This window comes from Nicotiana tomentosiformis, chromosome 6 (genome assembly GCF_000390325.3).
Source record: "Nicotiana tomentosiformis chromosome 6, ASM39032v3, whole genome shotgun sequence".
In the NCBI taxonomy this organism is placed as follows: domain Eukaryota; kingdom Viridiplantae; phylum Streptophyta; class Magnoliopsida; order Solanales; family Solanaceae; genus Nicotiana; species Nicotiana tomentosiformis.
The window spans coordinates 57,290,959-57,301,195 of NC_090817.1; the positions used below are offsets into that span (position 1 = coordinate 57,290,959).

At 40.3% G+C, this 10,237-nt stretch overlaps 1 protein-coding gene across 1 annotated transcript; it reads right to left on the reverse strand.

The window, feature by feature from the left end:
- Positions 1-1,627: 1,627 nt before the first annotated feature.
- Positions 1,628-2,488, reverse strand: LOC138894044 (uncharacterized). Its single transcript, XM_070178718.1, has 2 exons — positions 1,925-2,488; positions 1,628-1,840 (listed from the first exon to the last, which is right to left on the reverse strand). Exons 1-2 carry the CDS (start codon positions 2,486-2,488, stop codon positions 1,628-1,630), a joined length of 777 nt encoding a protein of 258 aa, XP_070034819.1.
- Between the last annotated feature and the right edge of the window lie 7,749 nt (positions 2,489-10,237).

The window sequence follows — 10,237 nt, forward strand, 5'->3', positions numbered from 1 at the left end:
CGAACCAGGTCCTTCCTGACCAACTTGTTCAGCAATGTAAAACTTGCATGGCCCAACCTTCTATGCCATAGTTTAGTGTCATCATCCACAACACTCAGACACGTGAGATCCCCATTATGTAGTGACTCAAAATCAGCGACATAGATGTTCTTGTATCTTTTTGCCATCAGGATCACATCACCAGTCACAAGATTTGTGACTGTGCAGATTTTTGACACAAATTCTACCTTGTTGCCTTTGTCGCAGATCTGAGAGACACTCAGCAAGCTGTACTTCAGGCCATTCACGTAATACACATTTTTGATTGAGTGAGTGAGAGACTTACCAATTCTTCCTACTCCAAGAATGTATCCCTTTTTGCCATTTCCAAAGGATACACTCCCTCCTTGCAGGGCTTTGAGTGAAAGGAAATCATTAGTGCTTCCAGTCATATGCTTCGAGCAGCCACTATCCATGTACCATCTTTGGCTACTTCCTTTCACTGCTCCCTGCATAAGAGAATCACAGATTAAACTTAGGAACCCAAACAAGTTTGGGTCCCTTGAAATGAGGAAACGAGTTTTTGTCCAAGCAGGCAATACATATTTGTTATATGAGGGAGCAGGTTTTTTTGCAATAGTTACTTTTTCAGCAAAAACTTTGTTTTTCTGCTGGGACTGGAATCTGACTTTACATGTATCCTTGAAATGTCCAGTGTTACCACAGTGAGTGCAGAGCCAGTTATCAGGAACAATAACGTACTTGCTGTGTGAGTTGTAAGGGGTTTTTCTTTTTGGAACCCGATTCCCTGTCTGTTCCCCCCACTGTTCGTATATATAGCGGTGATTGCATCAGAGGACCAGGTCCACTTAAGAGATTTTTCTAGGTCACTCTTCACTCTGCCTAGATCTTCTTGAAGTTGTTTGTTTTTCTCAAGCTTAGCACACAGACTAGATTTCACTGATTTTAGCTCATTTTCAAGCCTAAGGTGTGCCTCACTTGCAACTTCCTTTCCCTTTTGAGTGTTCGTAGGCCTACTTTCCCTTATTAGTTCCTCAATTGTTTCCTTTAGGTCTACAACTACTACCAATATGTCATCTCTCTCATGCTCTATGTTTGCAATTCTCTCAGTCAAAATATCCTTTTCCCTTTTTAAACTCTTAATGGTCTCTCTTAGATCAACCGCAACCACTACTAGATCATCTCTCTCGTGTTCTATTTCTCCTAGTTCTGTGGTTAGCGCATTTTTATCATTAATGAGACTGTGATAAGCATCAATTAAAACATTAGTCAAGGATATAAGCTTCTTTTGAGAATAGGATTTCAGATTTCTTTGAACATCCAGAAATTTTACCTCATCTTTATCGTCATCTTCCTCATCCTCATCTGATTTAGCCATTAGAGCAAATATGGAATCATATTCAGCTGCTTCACTTTCTACATCCATCATAGAGCTGTCACCTTGATCATCATCATCTCCAGATTCGCTGGAGGAGTCTCCCCATGCAGCAAGAGCTTGTTTCACAACATTGTCAGCGACATCTTTTCTCTTGAACGTTTTGTCAGGAACCTGGTTCCTTTTGACTGCTTTGTCTGTGTTGTGTTTGTAATGATCTTGCTTAAGGAGGGGGAAATCCATGATGAAATGTCATGGTTTCCCATACTTATGACATAGGTTATAGCCTCTTGGCTTGCTAGAGCTTCCCCTTTTTGGAATACCTCCATTTCTGCGAACCATTTTTTGAAATCTCTTTGTCAGGTAAGCCATGTCGGCATCCTCACCACTTGAGTCATTTTTGTCTATCTTGAGGACTAGGTTCTTCTCCCTTTTGGGCTCTCTTCTCTCAATGTCCTTCTTCTTCTTCATTTCATAAGTTTTTAGATTACCGATGAGTTCATCAATGGTCAGCTTCTACAAATCCTTTGCCTTTGTGATGGCATTTACCTTGCTTTCCCAGGAACCAGGTAATACACTAAGTATTTTCCTAACAAGTTTGTTCCTGGGAAAGATTTCTCCCAGTGAGTGAACCTCATTGATGATAGAGGTGAAGCGAGTGTGCATGTCCTGAATGGACTCGTCGTCCTTCATTCTGAAGAGCTCATACTCATTTGTCAACATGTCGATCTTCGACTGCTTGACTTGAGTTGTCCCTTCGTGTGCTGTTTGAAGAGCTTCCCAGATCTCCTTAGCACTCTGACAAGCTGAGATGCGGTTGTATTCATCTGGTCTGATGCCACATACAAGAATCTTTTTTGCCCTGAAATTCTTCTCAATAGCCTTTATGTCAGCATCGTTGTACTCTTTCCTCGTTTTTAGGACTGTAGCTGTTCCCTCATCAACAGTTTTCATGGGAACAAAAAGTCCATTACAGATTACATCCCACAACTCTGAGTCCTCAGCCATGATGAAATCATGCATTCTTGTTTTTCTCCAACCATAGTATTGGCCGTTGAATCTAGGTGGTCTGTATGTTGATTGTCCTTCCTCGAAGTTTGGTGGAGCAGCCATGATGAAGATCCTTTCTAGGTGTTAACCTTTTAGAAAGAACCTTCTCTGATACCAATTGATAGCAACTAAGGGTCCACCAAACTATGTAGAGAACCAGGTTCTCTATAAGTTCCCACAGAACGCACGCACACAACAGTAATTAAATGATACAATGGAATTTTACGTGGAAAACTCCCAGCTCACGGGAGTAAAATTCACGACCTACCCTTTTAGGATTTCAACTTCACTATTGAGCAAACTTTAGATTACAACCTATTGTAACCTAGAAATTAACCTCTTAATCCCTCACTAACTTGTAACAACTCTATTACAAGCCACTTTGCAATAACTATATTACAAAGACTTACAACTCGACTAACTCTAGCCAAGACACAAATACAAGGCTTATGATTTTACAAAGATTTCCTACACAATGCTTCCAACTAAGCTAAGTAGGAATTACAAGTAAAGTGCTTTACCAAAGGTGCAACACAACTAAGGACATGTAATGACTCAATATAGGAAACTGGTCCTTCGTTATGTTGTTCTTTGTTCTTGATGCCCGTGAGAATCACTTGCAAGATTGACACATACTTAAGAGAATGCTTGATGAATTCTTGAATGTGCAAGTATTTTGTTTTACCTTTGCTTGATGTTAATAACTCGTTTGTGACATAACTTGAATGATGCAAGCAAGTTAGGTAAAGGGCATTCCCCATAAAGTTGACTGCTGCACTGGTTTTGCACTGTTACATGTGCAGGCAGCAACTTTACAGCTGTGGGGAGTTGACTTGTACAGTCACCACGGGAACTGGTGGCCATATGTTCCCTCTGTTTTTCCTTTGACTCCGAAGAGTTGAACCACGTCCCCGAATTAAGACTTGTTGTTCTTTAAGTACTTGAGGATGTGTAACAGGTTCCTTATCTGGTTCTTATCATTAAGTTTGTTAGATCATCAAAACATAACAAGGATACATATAACCTATCACAATGGAAAATGGAAACGACAAGTAGCCACATGAAGTAAGCATGTGATAACGCAACAAGTAATCAGAACACAGTTAAAGTGCCAGCAATACCAATTAAGTAAACAAATGACAATCAAATAATCAACCATTCTATCATAAGATTTATGCAAGAATCATCCCGAGGCACCACACCTCATAATCACAAATCACGAGTCCCAGATCATGAAATCATAATCACATGGCACCTTGTGCCCACATTATCAATCACAGCTGCACAGACAACTCACGTGTTGTACGGACAACTCACGTGCCAATACCGATAATACCTCAGATCTGCATGGATGATTCACGTGCCAATAGTAATAATATCTCATATCTGCAAGGACAACTCACGTGCCACCCGTCCAATCCACACACCGAAAGCATGTATATAATAATACATGTACATGGTCAATAAACATCAAGATTTATACTCCTGGACAAATATAGGTGACAAGTTACGGTGTATGCTTGTGTAAGTGTACTATTACAGCTCAAGTTAACAGGTAAAATCAAAGACAATGAGTAACATATTGGAAACAACACAACAAAGCCCGTAGTATGCATGACACACATAAGAAGGTCACACCATCACACAATTATCATTAATAACAATGCCCACCTTTGTCTCGCCACATGCGCAAATCCAACATATATAGCCCCCCTTGTCTCGCCGCATGTGCAAATATTATTATTAATAATAATAATAGCACGGACAAATCACGTGCAAGCACCCCGACAATCCTCTCACAATTCCACATGCGCCAAAATATAACAACACAACATAACAACTCGCACCACACGTGTCTGCCACAACATTTTCATAACAACAATACATAGCCCACGGCACAACAACACTGAGTATAACAACAATAACAATAACACGAGTGTACGGTAAGTAGATCAACACAAGAATTACAACAGTACAATGAAACAGAAGAATAAACTTAGTAATGAAAGAGATAACATGTAATAATGACTTCAAATAAGGATAAATAACCAATAAAAGGGGTAACATGAAACGAACTTCAATTAATAATAACTCGACAATAAAAGAGGTAGCATGACAATAAAAGAGGTAACAACTTCAATTAAGACATATATGAGTAAGCTTGACAATAACAGATAGGGTATGTACTAACAACTTCAATTATAGCATGTAAAAGTAAACTTAACAATGGAAAGTATAACATGATATGGCAACTTCAATTAGATGCATGAAAGAGCCCTAGGAGTCTAAACCGGTCAATTTTCATATGCAAGGCCATGTACACACTCGTCACATCGTTTACACATCTTTCACATAATTCAAACAGTGCAATTAAACCAATCCCTATGAGGTAGTTCCCCCACATAAAGTTAGGCAAGATACTTACCTCAACTATGCCAATCAACACTCAAAAATAGCTTCTCTTTTACAATTCACCTTGGCTCGGCTCAAATCAAAACAAATTCGACTTAATAACATCAAATAGTGGAAGAGAAACCAATTCCAGTAAGTAAAGCTGATCTTTGTACAATTCCTAAAAAGTCAATCCCGGGCCCACAGTCAAAACTTGGGTCCAAGTGTAGATCTTGACTACCCATAACCCACGAGTCCATATATGTGTTTTGTTTCAAAATCCAAGTCTAATTCGACTTTCAAATCCCAAATTTTTATTTTTCAAAACATAGATAAAATTTCCCAAATTTTCAATTTTATTCTCAAAAGTTTGATGTTAAATCTCATATATAATCATGAAATATAGTTGAAAATTGAGTAAAGCTACTTCCCCAATGATTGTAGGTGAAAATTCTCTCTCCAAACCGCCTCCTACCGAGTCTAGATTTCTAAAATGAGAGAAATGAGGTAAAATCCCGACTTCCAGCCCTTATGTTCAGGCGCAAGTGTCGTAAATGCGACCTGGGGTTCGCATTTGTGAACCCCACAAATGCAATTACCGCAAATGCGAAGAATGATCGCAAAAGCGACATCCATCACAGTCCTGCTAATGTCGCAAATGCTTGGCAAATGTGAATGATGAATACTTCGCAAAAGCGACCATCATGATCACAAATGCGAACAAGCTTAGCCCAGGCCCCCATCGAAATGCGAACCTGGAAGACCCTAGTGAACTTCGCAAATGCGACTCCCACCTCGCAAATGCGAAGGTCGCAAAATGCAAACAAAATCTCGCATTTGCGAGACCTGAAGCACCTGTTCAAAAACCAGCAAAGCTGAAACTCTTCCAATCACCCCGAAACGCATTCGAAACGTACCCGAGCCCTCGAGATTCCACACCAAACATCAATACAAGTCTAAGAACATCATACGAACTCGCTTGCATGATCAAAATACCAAAATAACATCCGAAACCACGAACCGGATATCAAAACGCATGCAATTTATATTGAAACTCAAGAACTTCTAAAATACAACCACGCGTCTGATTCCTATCAAATTAACTCAGAATGATGCCAAACTTTGAAGACACATTTCAAATAACAAAACGGACCTATTCCATGTCCCCAAACAAAATTTGAACCCGATAGCCATAAAGTCAATCCATGGTAAAACCTAAGGAATTTCTAAACCTTCAATTGCCAACTTTCGGTAAAACATGCCAAATCAACCTAGGGACATTTGAATTCATTTCCGAGCATACGTCAAAGTCCAAAATTACTATACGAACCTATCAGAGTCATCAAAATACCGTTCCAAGGTCGTTTTCACAAAAGTCAAACCTCGGTTAATATTTTCAACTTAAGCTTCTAAAAATCACTCATTCAAATTAATCCCAAAACATCCGAAAATTAAATCCAACCATACACACAAGTTATAACACACAATATGAAACCACTCAAGACCTCAAACTACTGAACGAAACGCTAAACTCAAAACAACCGATCGGGTCATTATAAAAGAATAAGTTAGTTTTGCTGAAATTTAATTAGCATTGAACAACACTATCACCGTATTTGTTAGATTGTAGAGAAACTATCGCAACAACCAACATGGTGCAATGCTTTTTTATAGATGATCAATGGGATAACAAAGTTTCCACTGGTACTGCAATCTCAAAAGGTCAAAAATAGTAAATATTGGAAGCTCATAGAAGTACTGGTTGCTCCTACCGTATTCCGCATGTGTGTGTGTATATATATATATATATATATATATATATATATATATATATATATATATATATATATATATATATATGTGTGTGTGTGTGTTTTTGGATATGTTTTCCTCACGTATGTTATTCACGTGCTTCAACAGTTTAATGGCAGATGTTATTCATGACCTACCCTTAATTCATGTTTATATCTTAGACATATGCTTAGGGGTGTTCGACAGGTAGGACTCGGGCACTCATCATGGCACATTGGTTTGGGTCATGACAAAAGTAGTGTCGGAGCAGTTCTGTCCTAGGGTTGTCTACTGACCGTGTCTAGTAGAGTCTTGTTTATGAGTGTGTTGTGCACCACATTTAGAAATAGGAGGCTACAAGACATATACGATGTTGTCCTCCTTTCTTATCTTAGATCGTGCGATATAAGGATTCATTTCCCTAATAAATGTTTTGTTTTCAGCGATGCCTAAGAAGGCTATAGCCGCCCAGAAGGGCAAGTCCGTGGCTGATGAGACTACTATTCAAGCACCATGAGTTACCAGGGCTCGAGGAGAGTCTCATAGTGAGATTCCATTTCAGACTTCACATACACCGCCCTCTCCAGAGGAGCTCCGCGGGGCACCTAGCTCCAGCGCCTACCCTTGTACAACCAGCTCCTTAACCAGATGCACCAGGTCAGGAGATGAGAGATGCTATTCAGCTATTGACTTGATTAGTAGCCACACAATCTCGGCGTCAGGAAGTAGGTATTGGTCATGCAGATAGGGCCATCAGTGCGAGAGTTCGTGATTTCATTAATTTGGACCATCCGGTATTCACTGGAGCAGATCCAAATGAGGACCCTAAGGTATTTATCGATAGGATGCAGAGGACTTTAAGGGTAATGAAGGCCACTGCTCCTGAGTTAGCTGAGCTAGCTTCCTATAGACTTTCGGATGTTGCAGTTAATTGGTACAAGTCTTCGGAGTTGTCCAGAGGTAAGGATGTACCTCTAGCGGTATGGCATGAGTTTACAGAGGCTTTTCTTTGTAATTATCTGCCACCAGAGCTTAGATGGGCCAGAGTTGATAGGTTTTTGACCCTTCGGCGGGGTAATATGAGTGCTCGGGAGTACAACCTTTAGTTTGATATGTTGGCTAGGTATGCTCCCACTATTGTAGCTATGATGGAGGATCGGGTTCACCGCTTCGTGATGGGATTGGAGCCGCACCTTCTTAACGACTGTATGTCGGTCTCACTTCAGCCAGGCATGGATATTTCTCGTATTCAGGCATACACTAAGGGTGTAGAGGAGCATAAATAGAAGCAGAGGGCCGATCGTGAGCATGATAGGGGCCAGAGTAAGAGAGCGAGTTCTTCGGGTCTTTCTGGTGAGTTTCGAGGTGGTCAGAGACAACAATACCCGAGGTATCCAGCCCAGCCATCGGCTTGCGCACCCCTTCAGTTTGCCGATAAGAGATTTGATCGTTCCACATATTCAGATCTTAGTCAGAGTTCCAGGGCCTCAAGTTCTCAGTATAGGGGTGAGTCAAGTCAGATGAGGCCTCCCTTTCCACGATGTGCTCAGTGTGGTAAGCAGCATGTCGGGTAGTGCCGTATGGGGTTGGGTGTTTGTTATACTTGTGGTTATCCAGGCCACATTATGAGAGATTATCCGACGAGAGGTAGTACAAGCATAGTTCAACCAATGGGATCTGTAGTTGGTTCGTCATCATCAATACGCCCCCGTAGGCAAGGTTCACAAGCACCAATCGGTCGTGGTAGAGGCAGAGGTGGAGCATCTAGTTCGAGTGATCCTCAGAACCGCATTTATGCATTAGCAGGTTGACAGGATCAAGAGTCATCACCTGATGTTGTTACGTGTATATTATCAGTCTCCTCATATGATGTATATGCATTGATTGACCCCGGTTCCACCTTATCATATATCACTCCGTTGGTTGCTAGTAAGTTTGGAATAAAACCTGAGTTGGTTAAACCTTTTGAGGTGTCCACACCTGTTGGGGATCTAGTAATAGCTAAGTCGGTATATAGAGATTGTATAGTAGTAGTTCATAGTCGATCTACAGTAGCAGACCTAATCGAGATAGATATGGTAGAATTTGATGTTATAATGGGTATGGATTTGTTGGCTTCTTGTTATGCCAATGTTGATTGTAGATCAAAGATGGTCCGATTTCAATTCCCAGAGGAGCCTGTTTTGGAATGGAAAGGAAATACAGCATCGCCGAGAGGTAGATTTATTTCCTATTTCAAGGCAAGAAAGATGATTAGAAAGGGCTTTATTTATCACTTAGTTTGGGTACATGATGTGAAAGTAGAGTCACCAACCATTCAATCTATCCCTGTGGTTAATGAGTTTCTCGATGAGCTTCCGAGTCTTCTGCCAGAGTGAGAAATTGAGTTTGCTATTGACATATTACCTGATACTCAGCCAATATCTATTCCTCCCTATAGAATGGCTGTCACGACCCAAACCGATGGGCCGCGACGGGCACCCGGTGCCCTTACTCAACCGAGTACCAACATAACGTATCTTTCTCATTATATCAACATGGGTAAATGGTCCAAAAGGGCCGTATGAGATAACAAGAATAAAACATGGGAAAACACTTGATATAAAACGACCCAATTTATATACTAACTTATACATATGACGTACGGGCCTATAAGGCCAAAATAATTACTCGTGCACTGAACATAGGCCGACTAGGCTATACAATCTTTCATATACATGACATATGTCTACAAGCCTCTAAGAGTACATAAATATCATAAAGGTCGGGACAGAGCCCCGCCATACCAATCAACACACGTCCTAATCATACTGACCAAATAGCAACTCTGGAGTAAATGGAGCGCACCAACACCTTCCGTTGAACTGATAGCCTACTTGGAGGACTCTCATCCTATCTAACAGGATCTGCGGGCATGAAACGCAGCGTCCCCAGGCAAAAGGGAAGTTAGTACAAATAATGTACCGAGTATGTAAGGAATGAAAATCAGTAAATAATAGACATGAGAGGAACATGGAGTAAAAGACTCGACATGTACGTTTGCATAGCTCTGTGAATCATTTTATTTTTTATAATTTCATACATATGCGTATAAATATCATACCATGCATAGGTATATGCGTTCATAACATCATCAAGCCTCTGAGGGTATCCCATCATATGATTTCGGCCACTGTGGGCAAATCATCAACGTATACCAGCTGATCAGGTAGTGGTACGTATATAATGCCATAACCTTTCCCATATCCCATATACATATATATACATATATATACGCGTATATAACGCCATCTGGTCATGGGTCAATGTGCATGTATAAATGCATGAAATGCATATGAAATATGTTAATAAAATCTCTCGGTACGTCATAAGACCATTATGCCTCTGATTAATATCATGAAATAAACTTTACCAACTTACGTATTTTTGAGACCCATGAACAGATGATAAAATAATATGACACATGGGAAATCAAGAACATAAGCATCTCTAGTATTTCTATGAATAGAGTCATTTATGGAAGTTGTGCATTTGCTCGTTTCGTTCATGTCGTATAGATCATGCCAAAAAGAAAGAAGGGATATCCTTAACATACCTGAGTCGATTCTCTTGACAATCCCTCTAACATAC